A 24,778-nucleotide genomic window follows, 5' to 3' on the forward strand; every position below is an offset into this window, starting at 1 on the left:
AAAAGAACCGGTTTACAGAAATGAATCGGACTTTGCATCACTAGTCTGAAATGAATAAACTTTGTCACCACCTTATTTTCTGCTTTTAATATGTGTTGACTTTACCTCTTTTTCAAATACACGAGTCACATAGTCAAGTGTGTTACGATCATTTAGCCTTTTTGCCTGTGTTCTCTGTTCGATGTAATGGGTAAAGTCATGTGATACCCGGACACATCTGGCCTTTCAGATAAGTCGACTACACTTTGGATTCGACTCTCGATTCTCAACGCCTCGGAATTGAAGAAGTGATTCTTTTTGCGATCGTCATATATTCACCAGGGCTGCATTTATTTGATTAAAAATATAAATACAGTAATATTCTAAAATATTATTACAGTCAAAATCTAAAATATAATTGCCATTTAAAACAACTACAATTTATTTAAATAGGCTATATTGTGTGCTGATTTGGTGCTCAAGAAATATTTCTTAATATTGTCAGTGTTGAAAACAGTTGTGCAGGAATATTTTTGTGGAAACTGTGACATTTTTTTTAGGATTTGAATGTAATGCTTTCTTGCTGATTAGAAGTTTGACTTTGAACTGTATAATATTAAATTTGAACTGTAGTGTGTGTTATGTCCTAACGGAAACTAATATATTTACAGATAATTCCTTTCATTTTTTGTAACATCAGAAATGTCATCCTTTCGTTCAGCTCATTCAGAGATAAATTATTTCCATAAGTCATACTGTGTCAAATTAGCATGTAGCTTATTCTACAACGGTACCAAAGTCATATGGCAAACTATTAATCACCTTCTTAAACTGTGGCAATGTGACTGCGGCCTCTCATGGGTCATTTAAATAGACCAGACAATCCGTTAACGATACATCACTTTCTAAGAGCACCATCATGGCGGCTGTCCATGTAGGAAGCTGGTGGAAACACCTCTTGACAAGAGCATCATAGAACAGCTGACAAACCCATTAAACCCTGTAACACTCTGCAATTCCCTTCAAGAGACTTTATGGAAAAAAGAGCTCTGCATTTTCTCGTAGTGTAGGCCAATTAATGCTAAAAATGGACCACCTTTGACCACCCTATGAATCGTTTGCCGTGCCAGTCAAGATCAAGTTTGGATGTCTATTCTGTGTTTTCCACATAACACGGGGGTGTGTTCCAGCTGAATTCCATTTGATTGTCACCCACAGACCTACACTGATGCCTCAATGCCATGAGCATCCAGGAATAGCATCTTTTAAATACTTTTCTCTACAGTGAATGAAGCTACTATTAGTCTTTGGAATTTGAAATATAGATTTCAAAGACATGCATCCTCCTCATTCCAGTATATCGGAGGATATTTTTCATTCTCAGCAGTTAACGGCGATCATTCCATAGATGAATGCATAGAAATCAAGACGCTTTTTGATATAAACATTTGTGATCATTATTTGCATATGACATTCGTTTGAAAAGGTGGGGCCGGGATGGGACCGTATTCAAATGTTTTCTGTGGAAACTATGTCGGCAATGGTCCTAATTTTGTTTGTCTTCCATGTCTGGATTCCAGTTGGGACGTTAAGGAAAGTTGAGCCTCGTCCCAGGCTTTATCGGTGAGTAAAAATATGGCCTACAAGCTTCTCTGTTTGTCCCTCACTGTTTATATCTGACTCTGGGCTCCAGTGACCTTCTCCCATGTCATCAGGAGCACAAATTTAGCACTCTGGTTTCTGGAGAGACCAAATAGTTAGACAACATTGAAGACGGGGTGAGAATGCCCATGATGCAGATACGGTTACTCTTACTTGAAGAGACATAAACAGAATCTAGTGTAAACATCCCAGTCACTGGAATGCAAATCTAGGAAAGTTACACAGATACCAGGCATATCCCTGACTTCAATAACTCGATGAACAAAGACAGGTTCCAGTCAAGGCAGCTTCCTACAAAATCATAACACAACCTTCATACTCATTGTTTCAAAGCATGAAGGCTTGTTTTTGACAGAACCGAGATTTACGAGTCGCCAGTATAGAGTGGCATGCTGCAGAGAGTTTTTGTGGGGCGTTGGGATGACACAGAACGACAGTTATGTAGTAGTTGTGCTGACATGTCTGTGGCATGTTCATGCCAGCACAGTGGCATCTGATGTGTCACTGCTCAGACAAGCTGTTTTTTTTCCAATCTTGCTTGGATCATTGTGTTTTAAATAACCTAAAGAGTTCTGACTGATTTGCAATGCTGATGCAACACATAATTGAAAACAACCCACTGATATTTTTTCATGATACATTCTAAGAAATTTGAGTATTTTATGTTCTTTCGTACAGTAGATTAAAATGTGTAGATGATTTTAAAAAAATTTAGCATGTTTTTATTTATTTATTAAACGAAATGTGCTTTAGAAATAATGCTGTCTCATCTCTCTCTCACACACACACAACCTTCTAAATTTTGTTTTTAAAAAGTATCATGCTCAACAAGGCTGCACAGTTAAAACGGTAATAATGTGAAAATATTATTACTATTCAAAATATCTGTTTATTTATTTGTTTACTTGCTTACTTCACAAATATGATTTTTCAGTAGCCATTACTCCAGGCTTCAGTGTCATATGATCCTTCAGAAATCATTCTAAAATGCTGATTTGGTGCTCAAGTGACAATTTGTGAAACTGACAAATTTTTCAGGATTTGAGACAGACTGTACTGTCACTTTTGATCAATTTAATGCATCCTGGCTGAATAAAAGTATTCATTTGTTTCAAAAATACAAATAAAAGTATAAATAAAATATATAAAAAATAAACTGTATTGACATCAAATTTATGAACGGTAGTGCATATTCTTTAAGTCATGATATTCAAGAGCAACTGGCTACTTTTTTTTTTTTACTGAACAATACAAAATGGCAATTAGCAATAAAGTAATGTGTTTGGCACCAATCTGAGGTGGTCTGAAGAGAGAGTTTGTGACCATAGTTGGAGAATAGTAGGCAGGTGGCTAGGCAAGGCCTGTCGTGAGGAAGAGTGGAGCGGACAGCTGGCCCTGTCAAACAATGACTTATTCTTCACCATCCACTGCACTATAAACCTGCTCTCAACTGCACACACACTCCAGGAACTCCTGTGTGTTTGAGTGCATGTGGAATTGTACCATTTTTCTCCTCTGACTTGGCATAAATTCTTGTTATTCAAGTGTCAATATGTTAGAGTATCTAGGCAATTTCTAATATTTTAACTTTTTAAAAAGGTTTTATAAACCTGTTTCTAAAGACAGTTGAAAGAAAAGCTCATTTGATTTGGTTGTCATCTAAATCTAATGGCCCTTATCAAAATTTAGTACAGTAGGCTAACACGAACTGTAATGATGGTATTTTGGTGGAAATGTTGTAGATTCATGCTAAATCATTTATTAGGAAGAATAAGAAAATCACATCCTTTTTACAGTCATTATACTTCCTAAATATGTTTAGATTGCTATTTCCATTAAAACCATAAATGTATTATTAGATATCCTATTACATTCATGTTTCCATGATAACAGAAAGCGACTGGGAGAGGAAGAAAAAAGGATGCGAGTTGTTGTTTTGAAGGTGAAGGCTGTGAATTGAGGGGGGAGAGAGAGATTATGTGGCGTATGTATTTGTTCCTCAAACCTTGAACTCTTGAATCAAAATTATATGGTCTGGTAGGGAGATGTCCAGTGTGTTATCTAAAGATTTTGATTTATAGTTTGTAATGGGGCTCTTTAACGCAGATGAACAGTGTTCAACTGTTCATTTGTTCAGCGCACATCCAGACCAGCAGGTGGCGCTGATTATTAACAAGCTAAAGCAGGATGAACGCAGACAAAACGACAGACGAGAAATACCTTTGTTATGGATGTGAAAATAAGAGATGGATAGACCCTCAGTGACATTTTATCAACGCACAATGTCTAAACTGCAGATTTTAAGTGTTTTTCTGACAGAGAGATTAACATTAGTTGCGCAGGAGATATTTAAGGCTGTGGAAGACATATTTTCAGAGTATAATGAGGAGATTTGTCGCTCTAGACAGGAGATTGAGCTGCTCAAGAGGAGACTGCAGCAGGCAGGAGTTCAGATGGACGCTGGTTAGTCAGTTCACCCTAAATCTGATTCTAATACTTATTATTGTCATGTTATGGTTTTCATAAACACGAATAATTAAGACGTAAATGCTTTTACCCCAGCCCTTTAAAAAGTTAATAGTGTTAATATTAGATTATTGAGATGTTTAGATCAGTGTTTCCCAACCTTTTTTTAGTCGCGGCACCCTTTGGAAATTTTAACAAACTTGTGGCACCCTACGAAATTAATGTGAACTAATTTTCGGCAGCCTAAATTTCGGTGCATCTCTAATTATTGGCGACATCAGAAATGGATATTATATAATAGATGCTTTTTTGAACATTTTAGCAATTTAAAAATATTAAAAAAGGATTTTTTTACACGGCACCCCTGCTCTCGACACCCCTGCCGCGGCACCCCGGTTGGGAAACACTGGTTTAGATCATGCCAAAAGAGCCAGTGAAGAACAACACTTTGCCATTTTTTTATTATTATGCAGTGCTCTTTGTTATTCATGTATCATTTTTACTAATTTACGTTTGTCATATATATATATACACACCTGACACCCACCAACTTATAATCTTTAAGAACTGAATGTTTATGTTTATTTATTATGTTTATTCATGTAGTAACACAGCTTTGCTCCACTGAGACTCAAGGACAGAAATACACCCAGACATTTTCAGAGGAATGGAGATCTGAACATGACTTGAAGGATACAGCAATGCATATGATCCTAGATATTTGTACAAAGGAGGAGGAGAATGAAGAGGACATGCCTGTGTGCGGTGAATCAGCATCTTTATCACCATGTATGGACATTTATCATGATCAGACGCCCAGCAAAGACACTGAAACCCAAGTGATGGACAGTAGTGAGAATAATTTTCCCTTTATTAACAAAGCAGCTCGAATTAAGAATGAGCCTGAGACTAATACTGAAACAGGTACCACCTGCCAAATACAGCAGAACATCACAAAACAAGGTTTGGATGATTCAGGGGCCTGTTATGCTTCCAGTGACGTCAACAAAGTCAAAGTTAGCCACGTTGGCTCCCCCAGACATGAGACACAAACATTTAATGTAAGTCTGTCTATATGTGCAAAATAAATATCTCTTAAAGTGAAGTATTACTATTTTTGTTGTGTTATAAGACACTTGTATCCATAAATGTGAGATGTCATTGTTTTACAGCTGCCCCTCAGAAATCAAGAGATGTTGACGCAGCATCGGATGGAGCTGGCCCAGATAAGACGAGAGAGGTACTTGAATAAACAAAAAGTACAAAATGCAACACATTTTAGCAAAGACGCTTTAATCTTCGTCCAGCATATCTCACTAAATTATCAAAGTCCTCATCCAATGAAAGTTTACGTAAAAAACGAAAGTCTGATGTCACTTGCATGGATGTTGTGAACAATATAGTTGCTTTCTATTGAATCCTAAGGTATCACAAGAACTTCCTTACATGAGGACTGTAAAGAAACAGCAACAAAGATTCCTCATGAAGATCTCTCTACAGAAGGCCTATGAAGTCTGGAAGCTGGAAAATCCAGAAAATAATGTTGCACCCTTTCCTGTTTTCTCATAGCTTCGACCTTCATATGTTCTTCATCAGCATTGGATGGACTTGTTGTCTTGTCTCTGTGAATATTGTACTGGAGTTTTACTGAAGCTTTAGAGCCTGAACAGAATTCTCACTGCTTGTAATCGTAATCAATCATAATCGTTATCCTAAAGTATTACAAGGACTTCTTTACAAACCTGGTTAAACTAGGTGAAATTCAGCATGAAACTCGTTTACTCCATTCTGTATAGTGTGTTTCTCTTGGGATCCTGGATACTCGCCTGTATTAATGTTACTGTGGTGGCTGTAGATGGAATGTTGAAGATGGAAGCCAGTGTTCCAACTCGAATTATGTCCTTCCCTGGCAACGACATACCTTGAACATAGATGCTAAAATAGTTTATTTATACTGGCCTGTGACTGAAGAAAAGAACACCTTACTTCATAATTCTACTACAAGTGAAGACAACCAACTTCCTAATAAACAAAAAGGTCTCTAGATGAAATTTAATAACTCAGGTAAGGGCTCCATAATGGTTCCAACTTGAACATACAATGTACTCTTGATACTTTCCTTTTCCATATTTTTGTTGTATTTGTACAAGATCTGATTTCAGGTTAAAAATATAAGGCTATAACATTCTATACTAATTTAAAGCTGCAGTCTGTAACTTTTTTTGGTTAAAAATGATCCGAAATCAATATTTGAGCAAGTACATAACCAGCCAGTGTTTGAAACTATCGCCTTACTTTAGCCCGATTCACAACGGTCAGCTTATAATAATGTTTTCTAACAATTGATGCTGGATTTTATTCTGGCCAATTATAGTAAAGTCCTAGTGGCTTTTTATGAATTATAATAATATTATATTTTGAAAAATTATTCTCAGAAGTCAGAAAAATGGATATTCTTCACTATCTACTGCCAGTACTATAAACCTGAGAGCAGTACTATAAACACAGCACATATTCCAGAAGCCCCTATCTGCATGTGGAATTTTACATTTTTTTCGCATTTGACGTGGCATAAATTCTTATTTAAGTGTCAGAATTTATAAGGTTAATATTTGATTATTTTCAGGTGATATTATAAAAATGCTTTATAAACCTTTTTCTCAAGACTGTTGGAAGAATAGCTTAGGTGATTTGGTTGCCATCAAAGTCTAATGGCCCTTACTACAATTTTTACCATGGCTTCAGTACAGTAACACAAACTGTAATGATAATGGTATTTTGGTGGAAATTTTTTAGATTGATGGTAAATAATTTATAGGAGAAATAAGACAATCCCTTTTTATTACAGTCATTATAGTTTCAACGTGTTTAGGTTCCTATTTTTCATAACAACTACCATAAATGTGTTATAAGAGATCCTATTACATTCATGTTTCCATGGTAACAGAAAGAAAAAGGAAGAAAAAAGTGATGTGAGATGTTATTTTGAAGGCGAAGGGTGTGAATTGGTTTGCTGAGGAGAGAGAGAAAGAGAGAGAGATTATTTGGCGCATATTTGTTCCTCAAATCTTAAATTCTTGGATCATAATGATATGGTCTGGTAGCGAGATGTCCACTGTGTTATCCAATTATAGTTTGTAATGGACCAAAAGGGCTTTTTTAACACAGATGAGCAGTCATTAAAGGAAAACATTATTTTACAGCTCTCTGGAAATATTGATTCTGACTAGTAAGTCAAATCATTCAACAGTCAGATATTTTCACTTTATAGGTTTTTTTTGTGGCAAAACTAATAAATTGATAAATTAAACAGTGGTAATTTGCCATTAGTCACTGATAATAGATTTATTTTTAAATATAAAATAAGTATGTATTTTAAGTAGAAAACAGTAGTGTGTGTGTGTGTGTATATATAGAGAGAGAGAGAGAGAGACTATATATTTATATACAAAGCAGAGATGCACATCCAGACCAGCAGGTGGCACTAATTGCTAACGAGCTACAGCAGGATGAACGCAGACAAAACAACAGATGAGAAATGTTATGGATGTGGAAATAAGAAGTGGATAGACACTTCCGTGACATTTTATCAGCGCACAATGTCTAAACTGCAGATTTTAAGTGTTTTTCTCACAGATAGATTAACATTAGCTGCGCAGGAGATTTTTAAGGCTGTGGAAGACATATTTTCAGAGTATAATGAGGAGATTTGTCGCTCCAGACAGGAGATTGAGCTGCTCAAGAGGAGACTGCAGCAGGCAGGAGTTCAGATGGACGCTGGTTAGTCAGTTCACCCTAAATCTGATTCTAATACTTATTATTGTCATGTTATGGTTTTCATAAACATAAATAATTAAGACTTGAATGTGTTTACCTAAGCACTTTAAATCAGTCACACCTCTTTAAATAGTTTACAGCTCATTGAGATTTGAGCTCATTGAGGTTTAACGTTAGATCATGCCAACAACACGTCGTCATTTATTTTATGCAGCGTTCTTTTTTTACACACGTATCGGTTTTGCTAATATACTCTTATCATATATACATTACACACCTAACAATGTTTTACAGCTTATGATCTTTACGTCTGCTTATTTACTATGTTTATTCGTATAGAAACGCAGCCTTGCTCCACCGAGACTCAAGGACAGAGATACACCCAGACATTTTCAGAGGAATGGAGATCTGAACATGACTTGAAAGATACAGAGATGCATATGAAACTAGAAGTTTATACACAGCCCGACGAGAATGAAGAGGACATGCCTGTGTGCGGTGAATCAGCATCTTTATCACCATGTATGGACATTTATCATGATCAGACGCCCAGCAAAGACACTGAAACCCAAGTGATGGACAGTAGTGAGAATAATTTTCCCTTTATTAACAAAGCAGCTCGAATTAAGAATGAGCCTGAGACTAATACTGAAACAGGTACCACCTGCCAAATACAGCAGAACATCACAAAACAAGGTTTGGATGATTCAGGGGCCAGTTATGCTTCCAGTGACGTCAACAAAGTCAAAGTTAGCCACGTTGGCTCCCCCAGACATGAGACACAAACATTTAATGTAAGTCTGTCTATATGTAGAAAATGTCTCCTAAAGTGAAATATTATTATTCTCATTGTATTATAAAACACCCTTATACAAAAATGTGAGTTGATGGATGTCATTGTTTTACAGCTGCCCCTCAGAAAACAAGAGATGTTGACAAAGCATCGGATGGAGCTGGCCCAGATAAGAGCAAGGTACTCGAATATACTCTTTACAGTTTCATCTGTGCCGATTAGAGTTGACATTTTGTAGTGAAATCAAACATGCACTAGCTAGACTACACAAATCCTTCGCCTGTCAAAAATGTAATTTGAGTCAAAATCTGCTAAAGAGCAATAATGGAAAAACAGTGATTCTTCACTATTATTTACAACAAGATCTTCATTTTTATGGGTTTGAATAAAAGGGATGAGACGATAAAAAAACTTTGCTGTTTAAAAAAAAAAAACCTTGATATTCAAAATCAATTAATTTACGACAGCTGAATGTAACATTTTTGACAAGACATGTCAAACGTGATTTATTTAAGCCACAAAATAAACTTCATCCTGTTTATAGGTATAATGAACTACGCAAAAAGTATTTCACTTAACCAAAAATCAAACATTGCTCACCACTCATGCACGTTATCCCATCCGTCAAAAACAAAGGCTGGCTGTCGGTTGAAATATTACAGCTAAAAACATCGACATAACACACTCATGGGCTCTTCACTGAATATTTGCTGGCTAAGAAATAAATAATTATTACCTTACCATTCATCTGTTTTCAAATCCACAGCATTTGAATTTCACTGCATCAATGTCTGTCAAAACATAATGTACAAAATACACAGTAGTATTTACGAGAAGCAGAAATCCAGGTAATTTATTGAGAGGTGATTTTTGAAAAATGTCTGATCACTAGTTTGAACACTGTCTTCTCAGTTGTTTTTAAAGATTAAGGCAATTTATTAAAGTTAATTTTCCAATAAAAGATTATAAACTTTTACACATGATTTGTTACATTTAATTATCCTTTGCAGATGTTGAGACAAATATATATATATACAAATATATGTATTTTTCTCAAAATCTGAAGAGTTATTTCTTAAATATGATTTAGTTTCTCTTTCAGTCTGTCTGCACTGTTATAAAAACATTAAAAACAATGTCAAAAAAAAAAGAAGTTACTTTCAAATAAACCTAAGTGGCCATTGAAGGGTTTTTGATGCTTTTGTTTTGTGCTGCTCATCCTGGATGATTCTCACATACGCATCAAAACATTTCTAGATCAAGCACACCATAGTCATGTTACTTTACTCTTAGTGCTATTACTGTCATTATTGCTTCTAATTTCAATCGGTGACTTTGTTTACTGTTGCACATATTTTTCAATCATTTCTCAATCGCCGCATAGTTTAAACTGGAATGTGAGCGCTAGATTACATCGGTGAGAGCTTAATGTTAAAGTATAATTAATGTTAATACTTTTACCTAAACATTATTAAATAAATGAAACACTATTGTTCAAAAGTTTGGGGTCCATAAGATTGAATAAAAAATGCAGTCAAAACACTTATGTTGTAAAATAGTTTTACAATTTGAAATGACTGTTTTCTATTTTCATATATTTTAGAATGTAATTTATTAGAATTTTCAGCAGCCATTACTCCAGTCTTCAGTGAACCTTTCTTATATGCGGATTTGCAATTATTTGATCAAAAGAAATTCCTTTGTTTGAAATAAAATCTTTTGTAACATTATAAATGTACCGTCACTGTTGACCAGTTTAATGCTTCCTTGCTGGATGAAAGTACTGATTTAAAAAAAATCTTACGGACCCACAAATTTTGAATGTTATTATTAATTTAAGCAATAAGTTACTATATTGTAATTATAGTCACAACTAAAAGGCAGTCGTGCTAGACTGCACACTCCTTTTAAGTATTAAGCATGTGAATGCAGGGGCTGGCATCCCACTAGCCAGTTTTTCAGCAAATTTACAGGTAGTTTGATGTGTGTGTGGCCGCATCCCTCAGCAGGTGGGTGCTAATAGCCTCGGTGACTCAACATCCTGCGGAGATAAAGTGCCCCTATTATGGGTAATGAAAGGTTCATATTTTGGTTTTGGGAGTCCCCAACAACCTTCAGACCAACGCGAAAAGACCAACAAGTGGGCAGACAATATGCTAATGTTTCATGTTGACGTCAACATGAAACTGCTTGGGATTCGTTTTAAAAACGACTCGTTTCAATGATTCAGAGTCGACTCTTTCTTTTGAGAGACAATAAATTTATAAACGGTGCACTTTCAGATTTAAAATTTTGCAGGATGTTTTAATTCACTTAGAGCTGTGTTACACACTGCATGAAAGGTCATTTTCAAAAATCCATAATAGGGGCACTTCAATAGCCCTGCTAGTCTCTGACAATATCCAACATGTCTGATTTTATCTCTCAGTCGGACATTCGTGGCCTAGGAATTGACCAGTGGAAAAAGTCTAGTTTGGATCTGGCAATTTTTTTCCCAGCAACACTTTAAGACTAATTGTTTTCCATTGTGAGTGTGTAGCAACACGTTTTCAGGAGTTTTCCTACATTGCATCTACGACCTGGATGGATAAACAAAATCTCACTCATTCACAGGGCAAAGTAAGACAGAGGCAGTGATTTAGCCTGCTAACCACCTTCTCTTGTTAACCTGTGCATGCGAGAGAGCTCTTAACAGAAAAGAGTGAGATTTTAGCTGAAATAGCCTGTAGGCGTGACATCGAGTTGGCAAGTGGTACACCTCCCTAAAGAGGCAAATGCTTATGATAGTTTCTTTTTAAGGTCAAATTTTTGTTGTTGTTTAGATTGGCAGATGAAGAGCGAAAGAAGTCCGCAGCAAAAGCTAGATCCCTAAAGCACAAGCAGAAAGTATACGGGAATCCTGAGCTTCGTGAGGCATGCAGGAAAAAGGAGAGAGAGAGGTATACTGCAGCTTACATGAGGAAATCCTGACTGTAGGTTAGGTACATATGCATTGTATTAAGTACTATAGTAACAACAGATCATGTATACTTAAGTATACTTAAACGTTTGGGGTCAGTAAGATTTCATTTTTTATTTTTTATTAATACTATATTTTGCAGGGATCCGTTAAATAGTTTAAAAATGAAGGTAAAGCCATTTAGTAATGTTACAAATTACTATTTCATAGAAATGCTTTTGAACTTTCTATTAATCCAAAAATCCTGACAAAAATGTATCATGGTTACTAGAAAAAGCAGCAGAAGAATCACATTAATTAATTAATTATATATTTTTAAATTATATTAAAATAACAGTAATTTTAAATTGTATAAATATGTCACAAAATTACTGTTTTACTGTATTTTTGATTAAATAAATGCAGCCTTGGTGAGCATCAAAAATCTTACAGACACCAAACTATTATACACACTTATATGTGGTCTTAATGTGAAAATCAGTTTTAGATTTAGCTTTTTAGAATCAGCTTGACGCTGACTCACTGATATTTCTCATTTTTGTAGATATCAAAGACGAAAATCTCAGGGGAAAGTGAAATTCGCTAAAGATCTGAACCCAATAGAACTGAGAAGGCAGCAGAAAAAGTGGAGGGAGAATTCAGCCGCTTACAGGAGAAAGAAAGCATTTCAGGAGGTTTTAGTCAACATTAACGAAGACATTAATCAAGTCATTCCAGAGCCAATGCCGACCACCTCCTCTGCTCAACATTATGGTGTTTTTAATGTTCACTGAGATATGCGCAAAAATATTCTTCTATCCCTGTTATTCAGCTGGTAGATTATGTGAGTATGTCACTAGCCAGTGCCAAGGCCATTGGTACGATTCCCAGAAAATACACTTGATGATGAAATCAGTGTATTTCATGTGCTTTACAACATCTGCCAAATGCATGAATGTAAATATTCCATTAAAAAAGTAAACGGCATGCAGTTTCTAACAGAAATACTAGCACATACACATTCATTCCATGACTTCAGTGTAAAAATGTCCTTAACATTTACTTTAGATTACATAAATGACCAAGTTTTGGAATTATGCTTTTAATGAATTGAATTTTGAAATAAAAAAATGTGAATGATGCAGTGCCATGCAGTGTGCTTGTGTTTTGCTTTTTACTGTTTTTAGCTGTGAGTGAAATCAAATGCATTCACTTTTACTTAAAATTTTCATCTCCAGCAATGGGGTCTTCATTACTGTAATGAGTTGGGGGGGAAACACACTAGAAATGATAAAGAAAATAATAAAATATGGTGGATGTCAACATACAACTATTTCAGAAAATGCTACATATTTTCTTTAATAATATGCAATGTATTTTTAGCACAGAACTTCAATTGTCAAAAGTTTAACCATTTAGATTATTTGGGCATTTGTTTGTGAGAATCACCCAATGAAAATAGACTCTTAAGAGAAGCCTTTTTCCCAATAAACATCATCAATACATCTGTTTTAAGTTCTGGTCTTTCTGAAGTAACGTGTATTTCTTTTTTTTTTTCCAAAGTAAATTACAATCACAGCAGGAAAGGAACAAGAGGAATAAGAGTGAAAATGAGGAAATTCACAGAGTAAAGAAGATCAGACACTTTGAAGAAGTGACACTTGATAAAGAACAACAAACACGTAAGGGCATTTCAATGAACAGTGCTACTTAAAAATTAATTTATTGATTAAAAAAAGGATTTGTCAGATATTGTTTCACTTCTCTTTTAGACACACAGGGTAATTAAAAAGTGTAATTCACTTCACTTCTTTAGAGTCCAAGACAAGCCTGGCTGACATATGTTTGGAAGACGTTCAGCATGAAGAGGAACTGTCTGAAAGCTACCCAACACATCATGATATTCACGGAAATCCACACGGTACAGGAGAGTATTTGTGTGTGGTAAACGGCATGCAGTTTCTAACAGAAATACTAGCACATACACATTCATTCCATGACTTCAGTGTAAAAATGTCCTTAACATTTACTTTAGATTACATAAATGACCAAGTTTTGGAATTATGCTCTTAATGAATTTTGAAATAAAAAAATGTGAATGATGCAGTGCCATGCAGTGTGCTTGTGTTTTGCTTTTTGCTGTTTTTAGCTGTGAGTGAAATCAAATGCATTCACTTTTACTTAAAATTTTCATCTCCAGCAATGGGGTCTTCATTACTGTAATGAGTTGGGGGGGAAACACACTAGAAATGATAAAGAAAATAATAAAATATGGTGGATGTCAACATACAACTATTTCAGAAAATGCTACATATTTTCTTTAATAATATGCAATGTATTTTTAGCACAGAACTTCAATTGTCAAAAGTTTAACCATTTAGATTATTTGGGCATTTGTTTGTGAGAATCACCCAATGAAAATAGACTCTTAAGAGAAGCCTTTTTCCCAATAAACATCATCAATACATCTGTTTTAAGTTCTGGTCTTTCTGAAGTAACGTGTATTTCTTTTTTTTTTTCCAAAGTAAATTACAATCACAGCAGGAAAGGAACAAGAGGAATAAGAGTGAAAATGAGGAAATTCACAGAGTAAAGAAGATCAGACACTTTGAAGAAGTGACACTTGATAAAGAACAACAAACACGTAAGGGCATTTCAATGAACAGTGCTACTTAAAAATTAATTTATTGATTAAAAAAAGGATTTGTCAGATATTGTTTCACTTCTCTTTTAGACACACAGGGTAATTAAAAAGTGTAATTCACTTCACTTCTTTAGAGTCCAAGACAAGCCTGGCTGACATATGTTTGGAAGACGTTCAGCATGAAGAGGAACTGTCTGAAAGCTACCCAACACATCATGATATTCACGGAAATCCACACGGTACAGGAGAGTATTTGTGTGTGGTGTGCCGCAGACGGTTCAGCTCACCAGGACTGCTGAAAATTCATCTGCGAGTTCACTCTGGAGAGAAACCCTACCACTGCAACTTTTGTGGGAAAAACTTTAGACAATCAAGTCACCTGAACACACATGTCCGGATCCACACGGGAGAGAGACCTCACATCTGTCAGAACTGTGGGAAGACGTTTATTGACTCCAGCGCAAGAAACAGACACTTCAAAAAATGCGTTCTTATCTCTCTGCAAGCACCATGAAATCATAAGGAGCACCTGTTGTTTTCTGTAGCTCACTGAAATGGAAATGTCATGGTAAATACTTTCAAGGCTAAAATGACAGCAGCTGATTTTTTACAATAGTGACGTTTCAATCGATAGGTCCGATCCAGTGTCATTAAAAACACAACCACTAGAAAAGTGATGTGTGAAGAACATCTCCTCCTCCTGTCTTTAAAAAAAAAAAGATTTTACCTTTTTGTTTTTTTGCACAGAAATTTTACCTGAACTCCTTAAAACACATTCAATGGTACGTTTTCCACAGCAGGACTAATAGAGTTTCTTGAAACATCTGAACTGAGGTATGGCTCACATTTTAACCATGTAATGCTTTGTTTATTTACTGAGAAAATCTTTTTTCTACTTAAAAAAAGCTGTTTATGCCTCCATGTTTTATCTTGTTTCTTCTACTTAATATTAAATGTTTATTAGCTAGCATATTTATGAGAAAATGTACTAATTTATTTATTACGTTTTTTTAAGCAAACAAAATATTACATTTCATTTTCATACATTTTTTTGGTCTTATTTTTTTTCACTGTTAGTATAGAATGTATAAACATTACTGCAGTTTATAGTAATTAATTTTTCTTTTTTTAATGGGTGAATTTTGTCTGTAAAGTCTTATGAATAAAAGATCATGTTTTTTACAATCTTATTTAATCTTGTTTATATCTTTACTTTCTAAACAGTAACCTTTACGACTGAAAAAAAAATGCAATACTCTATTAATTGTAATTAGATGTTTATTCTACATTTTTTAGGCTTATGGAGTTCAGTTCATGGGCAGCAATTAGTTAAATTCAGCATATTAGTTACATTGAAAGGATCAATCATATCACAGTGTCATAATGTAATCTAAAAAGACTGTTTCAATAAACCATAAACATTACACATAAAAAAATGTTCCCAAAGTGTTCACCCTTTTTTTTTTTTTCAAATGGATGTGACTTCAGGATTTTCAGAAAAAACCCTGCATCACAATCAAATCACAATCTGCAGTAATTTTAGGAGGAGACTAATAATATAGTCATTAATCCGGTACAAGACAAATCTAACAACCAAGATTCACCAAAAACTCGACATTCTACAGAAATCATTAAGCAATATATGACATATCATGGACTTGCCGATTACAAGAGACAGAAAAATCCCACAAAAAAAGAAAATATGCATTTTTTTCCCTGTCCATGAAACATATTCACGCATTGACTGCATAAAAAAAAATAGAAAAAAGAATTAACCGCAGCAAAGAACCACAACGTTAGTCTTCTGAGGTATGAAGAATTTTAGAAGAAAAAAAAATCTTATCTAAATGAAACAGTATGTAAGCGATGGCTACTTTAACTATCTCAAACTCTAGGGGGCAGAAGTGGTCCACTGTCCTTTTTATGATCCTATAACGCATTCCAAATGCGCAACAGAAAAATCACCAAAAGCAGACATTTTTACATGCCATTCAGGCAGCCCATGTTCCACATCCTGTGTAACACAATTGCTAATTCAATTTATTAGCAGTCACTTCTTGTCGCCAAACGCTGAGACCTTTTCAAATGAAAAGCTGTGACTGTGAGAGCTACACCACAAACAATCCACACAGCACACATTTGCATTCACACAGCTCTAATGTCAATACAAAAGTCAATAGAAATCTACATTACGATTAGCCTTGCTAACCCACATGCCTCCCGGCCTGTGAATGATGCTGGAAGAGTCATACAGACGGTGTTTACTGAGTAATGAATACACTGTATTAGTAAAAGAACACCACCGAAGAACAGTTCACCTGCAGCTTCCTGAACTTTTTTAACTCCCTGAATGAAAATTGTATCACTCTGTAAGCATAAAGGTGTCATTTATTAGGGCCCGAGCACCGATGGTGTGAGGACCCTATTGGAATTGCTCCGTTTCTTATTATTCTTCCGCTTCTTCTCCAAAGTGAATCGCATTTTTGGGGACCTAAACATGCTCGAAAACTCATGAAACTTTGTGAAACATCTGATATGGTTTTCAGAATTGGGGGTGGCAAAATGGCTCGATAGTGCCACCTATAAAATTTCAACGAAGTGCCCCTCGAGCTACGTTTCACGTACGTTTACGAAACTCGGTACACACATGTAACACACCAATACCTACAAAAAAGTATCCTGGTCCAAAACCCGAAACCCAACAGGAAGTCCATTATTTTGAATTTCCTGTATGATTTTTGTGCAGTTTTTGCCATTTTCAGGCCTCGTACTTTAACAAACTCCTCCTACATTTTTAATCGGATCATCTTCAAATTTGGTGAGAGTCATCATAAGGTGTACAATGTCCAATCTGCCCAAAACTTCACACGTTTTCTAAGAGTCCTGGCCTGAACACATCTAAAGGCCAATATTCAGTTATAATTATAGCGCCACCTGCTGGCAACAGGAAATGACTTGTTTCACACTAACTTAAACATGCCATGTCTGATCTGCCCTAAATTTCACATGTTTGATAAAAGTCCTGGTCTGAACTCATCTTAAGGCCAATATTCATTTATAGTCATAGCACCACCTGCTGGCAACAGGAAATTACTTGTTTTACACTAACTTAAACATGCAATGTCCGATCTGCCCCAAACTTCACATGTTTGAAAAGACGCCTGGCCTGAAGACATCTACATGCCAATATTCAGTTATAATCTTAGCGCCACCTGTTGGCAGCAGGAAATTTGGAACAAATATTTACCACTTTAAAAAAAAGCATATTGCCCAACATTTGCTGTTCTTCTATGGCCACCGGGTGGCGGTGAGCCCGGGTGCGAGGGCCCTTTCATCGCTGCTTGCAGCTTTAATTTAGCCTTATTTCTTTCTGTATGGTGACCCAGTAGTACACAACACAACAAAATCTCCACGACACAATGGAAACAAGCCGCAACACAAAGAAATTAGCACAACACAATGAAATTAGTCCTATGCGTTGTGTTGTGGTGATTTCGATGTGTTGTGCACTACTGGGTCACCGTAGGGTTCTGTCCTTTACGAGTACAAACAAACAAACAAAAAAACTATACAGATAACTATAAGCATAAATTTTTTGAATGCTTGTCTAATTCCGCATCCTCACCATTTCATTATTGTGGGGACCATGAATACAAAACCATGTGAGGAAGGATGTTCTTGTTTAATGCCTGAGAAAAAGAATTTAAATGATTCTATTAAACAAACAACAAATATTGCTGTAGGGACACAGATAGCTTCACACTGTTCTGACCACATTAATTTTTTTCACATGAAGGAACAATAATCCACTAAGCTCATTGGTTTAAAATAAGCTCAGATAATAAAACAATGTTTTTTTGTTGGTATAAAGTACTCAAGAGTTACATCATCATTCACTCCTCTCTCATTTGCAAGTAATTTTTCGGCCTAGGACTTTAGCCCATGTGTAAGGTCAGCGGTATGTTTTTTCTGGAAGTGTTCTGACATTTTGACACGTTCCAACTGTGTGTATAATTTTGAAAATAGAAATAAACACAAATCCTGCAGTAAACTCTCGGCCTGTAGCTCATTGGTATTTTCGCTCGGCTCTTGGCTGTGAATCGCCTAAGGCACAGCTGAAGGGAAAAACACATTAAAAGCCTCATAAAGTAGCTTTTTGAATTCTATATGTTCTTTTTTTTCCTCTTGGTAAAAATGCAGCTGATGTGCTGATAGATACACATAGACATTTTTGAAGTCAGTTATACGGTGTCTTTTATAAGCTATATAATACAGTATTGATAGCTCTACAAAAGCATATTGTCAATATCAAACACTACAGCATTGATAGCATGATGCTGTTGTTCTCCTCCATCCTTGGGTTTCTCTTTAATACCTCAGTTGTCTCTGGTGTGTTTTCCCCGCGGTCAGACCTCCAGCCCAATCAAACCCAAGGCCTCTCGTTGGCCGAAGCCTTGAAGTACTTTTCCGTTTCCATGGCAACATCTGCCTGTTTGGTAAATGGAAGACTGCGCCTAATTTTTCTTGCAATTAAGAGTTGAACTGCTGTACACAAAAGCCCTGCAGGCTTAGTTGTGAGCTCATACCTCAAAGGACTCACGTTGTGGTTCACTGCTGCAGTTAGTCGACAAGACTTACACTGGATCAACACTAAAAGAAAAATCCACTTCATTTAGCCGTTCAGCAGCAGCAGCATGTGAACATACAATGGAATGTGACAGTAAATGTGGAAGAAAGAAAGGTAGAATAATTTGAGCAAGTATGATTTTGAGTCTTGTTTGTACATGGTGAGAGTTTGTGCGTGCCGTGGCTCCCCCGCATTTGTCAAAGAACCTGCCAGCCATCCGGTCTCTCCAGGGTCCTGTTATCAGTGGGAGAAAGCATCAGTCTGAATAAGTCAGCCTGCTGATTGGGCTTGTGGGACTGCTGTGCAGAACTGTTTTCTGCCACTGGTGCATAGATGCACACTAACAGTGCATTAAGTGTTATTGTGTATTTTTATCCCCCCGGAAATTAACATTTTTATTCAACAAGGATACATTTCATTGGTCAAAAGTGACACTTTTTATTCAAGTCTGTTTTTTAGCTAATAAAAAACTGATAAATGCATTTAAAATGTACAGAAACAGCTGTGCAGAGATGTTTGCAAAAGCTGATATTGCAGGTTGGATACCAGCCGAATGTTGGCTGCAACCCAATTACATAGTTACTATATCACCCAACCATTCTTTTACAGATAGATCGGAAGCCAGGCGCTTGTAATTGTCAACATCTGAAAACAAATGAAAAACTATTCAAAATTCAATGGATGCCTGTGTGTCATTTACTGTATATGCACTACCATTTAAAAGTTTGGTGTCAGATTAGTACATTTTTTCTTCTTTTTTAAATTAGCCTTTTGTGCTCACCAAGGCTGGATCTGTTTAATAAAAATACAGTAAAAAATGCAATATTGTGAAATATCATTACAATTTATAGTGTTTTAAAACTGTTTTCTAGAATATATTCGTCTATAAAATATATTCCTGTTGGCAAAGCTAGATCTTCAGCATCATTACTCCAGTCTTCAGTGTCACATGATCCTTTCAAAAATCATTCCCATATGCTGATTTAATGGTCAAGAAACATCTTCTTATCAATGCTGAAAACAGTCGTTCTGCTTATTTGGCTGCTATTACTTTAAGAGCTGCCGCTGCTAAAAAATAATCATCTGCATTAACGCGTTAATTTTGACAGCAAATGTAAGCCATAAAATAAAACAATATATATATAATATAATAATTTATTTCATTTTATTATCCAATGTATTCATAAAAAATATAGTAACTAAGCTGGTTTGAACTGCTGATTACTGATTTGTTGCTTGTTCAAAATGGTCTACCAGTTTGCACCAGACACTAATCAGTTTAGTCATTCTAGAACCCATTTTCGAAACTCTCATCATAAACTTGATCAATAGACCAAGAGTGAAAAAAGCAGAGATGGATTACAGGTCCCAGTTGCTGAATAAAGCAGTAGGGCTGGTCTCAGCCATCTGTGATCTGTCTGACTCACTTTGTACTTTAAATGGCTCATGAGTGGCATGACTTTTTGCCCCAAAAGCAGCACTTATTTTCTCTGTCTCTCTCACACATAAGATCATCTGTGCTTTCACTCCCATACTGGCAAGGGGGAGACAGTTGCACGTGTCACTAGCCACGGATAGTTGCTAGGCTACTGTGCTGGCGGAGGCCTGAGGCCTGCAGTGCTTCTGTAGATGGGAGGAGTTGACCTCTAAACTCTGGTTGCCTGCTTTATTGCGTTACAGAAAAACAGGTTGCAGAGAGTGATTCTAGTTTCTACAGTTGTTTTAGAGTCTGTTTCACTGTTAAAGAGGAATATAGGCCTCTTTTTTCTCATTCCACTTATGAATAAACAGGAAATATTCTGTCATGTTTCTGATGTAAAAATAAAGAGAAAACCCAAATAATGCTTTATTTAGTGGGCAAAAACACATACCTTGCTTCAAAGATGGTAAAAATCGGATTCATCTGAAATACTGAATAATTTATCTGCCTGTGTGTATCTGCTTAATTATATGCTAAAGGAAAAATTTTACATCACTGAAAGGATTTTACACTGATGACACATTCATATAAAACACAGTCAGATTATGTGGCCCATGGGACTGGTAGCAAACCAGCCACATTTTCGAGTACAAATCCTATTTATCTAGCAAATGACACATACATTATTTACTATACACTACTGTTCAAAAGTTTTTTTTTTAAAGAAATTAATACTTTTATTCAGCAAGGATACATTATTACTATATATACACAGTGTTGGGGGTAACGCATTACAAGTAACGCGAGTTACGTAATCAGATTACTTTTTTTAAAGTAACTAGTAAAGTAACATGTGAACATGATGTTACTGTAGTTCTAGACTAAATGTGAATGTGCATTAATTAATTCATCCCACTCGCAAAAAACAGATTTAGTATTCATCAAAATGAATTAAAACAGTGAAATGCAAACTTAGAATATGACGAAAACCTGCAATAATTAAATATGTTAAATAACACAAATGTATCTAATCCCATTTTATTAACCAGTGTCTATGCTGCTGACCTTTGATGATCCAGTTCAACCATACTAATAAGCAAAAATGACTATAGATAAACTAACAATTGTGCTTTGTTTTTTTATCGCTGAAGAGTTTTGAACCTTCTTCTCCTGCGTTCTACTGTACAGACGTGAATTTACATTTCCTTCAGCCTGAGGTTTATTCATTACACTTTTTGGTGTGAAAGGGCTTTTACATTTGCTATAAATAGAACTTCTTATATTAAAAACATTCAAGCCCTGCTCATATTTAAAAAGTAACGCAAAAGTAATGTAATGCATTACTTTCCATAAAAAGTAACTAAGTAACGTAATTAGTTACTTTTTTAGGGAGTAACGCAATATTGTAATACATTACTTTTAAAAGTAACTTTCCACAACACTGTATATACATGCATACATACATACAGCACATAGTTTCCACTAAAATATTAAGCAGCACGACTGTTTTCAACGTTTCAACAACAAATCAGAATATTACAATGCTTTATGAAAGATCATGTGACACTGAAGACTGGAGTAATGATGCTGAAAATTCAGCTTTGCCATCACAGGGATACAGGAATATAGGAATATGTTTGTGTCTGTTTATGAAGCAGCCAGTAACTGCTTGGAAAGTAAAGACCAGCACAGTCTTTCAAATTCAATCTTTTGAGTTCCACGAAAAAAGAAAGTCACAGGTTTGGAATTACAAGAGGGTGAGTAAATGATGAGAGAATTTTCATCTTCACACTGTTATCATGTGTCACACAAGAACAGACAAAATAGATTTTAAAATACCTAAGATGGTACATGAAAGATGTTGACCCCTTTTTCAAGAAAGATATTAACTGTTTCCAGCAAAGCCAGAGTACCAAATGATATCTGAAGATGTAACAAAGGGAACTCCATGGACACTGAACAGAGCTTCAGACATCCCAAGAACAGTGTCACGGTTGCCTACAGGAGGAGCGCGGAACGAGGAGACGTGGAGTACATAAACAAGGGGATTTTAATGAACTTCAGAAGGGGAGACACAGGGCAGGCAGGAACACAACATGTAGCACACCATTTACATTTACAACAAGTAGACCCGACAGAGGAGAAATGCACAGACAAGAACTTATAAACACAGGACAATTACCAAACACAGGTGCACAGAATGACTAATTAACTAAACGAGGAATAAGGGAACACAGGAACAGAAACGGGCAAAACATAACAAAACAGGTCCATGATCCTGACAGTGGGAGGTTCAACAGACATGCAGTACCAAATATAATGCCCAGGGGGAGCTGGCATTCAAAGAACAAAGTGATAAAAGGGATATTTCACCCAAAAATGAAAATTCTGTCATTAATTACTCACCCTCATGTCGTTTCAAACCCGTACGTTCATCTTCGGAACACAAATTAAGATATTTTTGATGGAATCTGACAGCTCTCTGACCCTCCCATAGACAGAAAGGGCACTACCGTGTGGTGCGGCTGACACAGAACAACATACACTGTTTGCGTTGAGTGGATACTCTCCAAAATGGCGCTAGGGTGACGCGGAGGAGACGAATTGTTGAATAAAGTCTTTTTTGTTTGTTTATTTTGCGCACAAAAATATTTTCGTAGCTTCGTAATATTACAGTTGAACCCCTGATGTCACATGAATTATTTTACCGATCTCCTTGCTACGTTTCTGGACGTTGATCGTGGTAGTACCCTTGCTGTCTATGAGAGGGTCAGAGATCTGTCAAAATGCATCAAAAATATTTTAATTTGTGTTGCGAAGATGAACGGAGGTCTTACGGGTTTGGAACGACATGAGGGTGAGTAATTAATGACAGAATTTTCATTTTTGGGTGAACTAACCCTTTAAATCATTATAGCCAGTGCAATGCTGCAACATGTATTTGTGATAAGCCTTATTTCACAGCTAGATCAAGACGAAGCACTATGGATAAACAAGTGTGACTGTCATTTTACAGAGTAGGACAACTTCATCCACATCCTTGTTGATCCTGGAACAACAAGGTTCCAAATTCTCACAAATCAGATTTAAATTAAAAGAAAAGTTCAAGGTTGAGGAGTTCAACAGCATTCATATGTACTATATATTTATTCTGTGATTTTAGCAGCAGTTCACAGTACGGTTTAGGAATCTTTGAAAGAATGTTCTTTGGAGCATTAACAAAAAAATGACAAAACCAGCAAAACATTACTTTTACCTTCCAATGTTCTCTCAGTGTCACCTGATTGCACAAGTGACTTGTGCATGAAGCAACAGGACTTCTTTTTCAATTCCCTGAGAAAACGGCATTACGCAATAGACCTGCAAAGACAAACCCAACAGCTCATGCACGGAGGTCTTAGATTGATTAAAAAACACTGTTTACTGCAATTGTCCTTCCTTATACTCACCCCTATAGTCATTTAGAAAAACTCCTCCTGCTATTGGACTGCAGCAGCCCCTCCACCTGAGAAAGATTCTCTGCAATTGCCATGGAAACTGTCTGAAAAGAAACCAGCAGCATTAATACCTGTTGCCATTTTTTCTCCCTCCTACATCTACTGTACATCCACATAACGGTAGAAATGGCAACAACAACAACAAACTCGCATTGGCAGGCAAAAGCTCCAGGCAGTTGCTACACACCAAACTGAGGTTACACATATAAGCATCTGCGTATGTGAGGGGGTGGGCCCTGCTTTAACACGATAAGCAAAAGCTCCGATGCTGGTGGTACATCCATGCTGGTAAATCCAATAAATATTCTTAATAGGGTAAAAGAGTACTACGCTATCTTGCTTGAAATTGGGAGCAGGCAAAATCATTCCCAAATGTTTTGATCATTATGCGAACACATAATATATCCATGCTTGTGGCATGCAGCTACTTCCCGAGAAGATATAGTTCAGGGTTTCACTGCCTCATCTCCCTAATAATGTGGAACATTCATCTAATGCTAAAGACAGAACTAGCCCAATCCTCCTCCAACAGCAACTTTTATTTTATTATGTTGGAAATGCACCTCACTGGAATTGGTTATGACTTTAACTGTTTATTTACTACATGGCGCTCTGGAATACTTGATTCTGATTGGTCAGTTGTGGCATTCAGTGGTCATTGCAATGCTCTATCAAATTACTGAAACTTGCGCTGGTTTCATGTCTCTCGTATTGTATCACACCATGGACGTGCTCGCTCTTGTTTCATACAAATGCAACTGATGATATATTGCATCTCAGTTATCATAGAAAAAATATCTACTGTAATAAAGCAGCTGTTTGTCTTGTTACTAGGCAGACTATTTTTGATTACACTCTATTTTGATAGTCCACTTTAGACGTTCCACTAATGGCTGGAATATACTACACGACTTTTAAAATCTGAACAGATTTTTAAAACATTAGGCATCATACACTTACCGACTCTGTAAACAG

The 24,778-nt window shown here is 36.1% G+C and overlaps 2 protein-coding genes across 4 annotated transcripts; both read left to right on the plus strand.

Annotated features, from left to right (window-relative positions):
* The first annotated feature begins 3,830 nt into the window (after positions 1 to 3,830).
* Positions 3,831 to 6,171, plus strand: LOC107727867 (uncharacterized). Its single transcript, XM_016537897.1, has 4 exons — positions 3,831 to 4,104; positions 4,714 to 5,168; positions 5,280 to 5,347; positions 5,533 to 6,171. The coding sequence occupies exons 1-4, from the start codon at positions 3,888 to 3,890 to the stop codon at positions 5,555 to 5,557; spliced, it is 765 nt and encodes a 254-aa protein (XP_016393383.1). The 5' UTR covers positions 3,831 to 3,887; the 3' UTR covers positions 5,558 to 6,171.
* Positions 6,172 to 7,617: 1,446 nt separating this feature from the next.
* Positions 7,618 to 15,222, plus strand: LOC107727866 (zinc finger protein 93-like). 3 transcript variants are annotated; one of them, XR_001638404.1, is made up of 8 exons: positions 7,618 to 7,887; positions 8,224 to 8,678; positions 8,793 to 8,857; positions 11,500 to 11,616; positions 13,179 to 13,297; positions 13,432 to 13,559; positions 14,522 to 14,827; positions 15,007 to 15,222. XR_001638404.1 is itself a non-coding variant. In XM_016537895.1 (7 exons), the coding sequence occupies exons 1-7, from the start codon at positions 7,707 to 7,709 to the stop codon at positions 14,771 to 14,773; spliced, it is 1,317 nt and encodes a 438-aa protein (XP_016393381.1). In that variant the 5' UTR covers positions 7,618 to 7,706; the 3' UTR covers positions 14,774 to 15,222. The 3 variants fall into 3 exon arrangements, 2 of the variants coding, with proteins under 2 accessions (XP_016393381.1, XP_016393382.1); XM_016537895.1 differs by having other exon boundaries at positions 14,522 to 15,222; XM_016537896.1 differs by lacking the exon at positions 13,432 to 13,559 and having other exon boundaries at positions 14,394 to 15,222.
* Positions 15,223 to 24,778: the final 9,556 nt, after the last annotated feature.

The sequence above is a fragment of the Sinocyclocheilus rhinocerous genome, unplaced genomic scaffold, assembly GCF_001515625.1.
Source record: "Sinocyclocheilus rhinocerous isolate Xijiao unplaced genomic scaffold, SAMN03320098_v1.1 scaffold576, whole genome shotgun sequence".
NCBI lineage: Eukaryota > Metazoa > Chordata > Actinopteri > Cypriniformes > Cyprinidae > Sinocyclocheilus > Sinocyclocheilus rhinocerous.

What these genes read in the sequence shown, in the direction of transcription:
- LOC107727867 (XM_016537897.1), top strand. Translation starts at nt 3,888, where the DNA reads ATGGATAGACCCTCAGTGACATTTTATCAACGCACAATGTCTAAACTG. An exon ending in AGGAGTTCAGATGGACGCTG is followed by an intron (nt 4,105 to 4,713) that starts GTTAGTCAGTTC and finishes TTATTCATGTAG; the next exon opens with TAACACAGCTTTGCTCCACT. An exon ending in ATGAGACACAAACATTTAAT is followed by an intron (nt 5,169 to 5,279) that starts GTAAGTCTGTCT and finishes ATTGTTTTACAG; the next exon opens with CTGCCCCTCAGAAATCAAGA.
- LOC107727866 (XM_016537895.1), top strand. Translation starts at nt 7,707, where the DNA reads ATGTCTAAACTGCAGATTTTAAGTGTTTTTCTCACAGATAGATTAACA. An exon ending in CTGGCCCAGATAAGAGCAAG is followed by an intron (nt 8,858 to 11,499) that starts GTACTCGAATAT and finishes GTTGTTGTTTAG; the next exon opens with ATTGGCAGATGAAGAGCGAA. An exon ending in AGGAAAAAGGAGAGAGAGAG is followed by an intron (nt 11,617 to 13,178) that starts GTATACTGCAGC and finishes TTTTTTCCAAAG; the next exon opens with TAAATTACAATCACAGCAGG.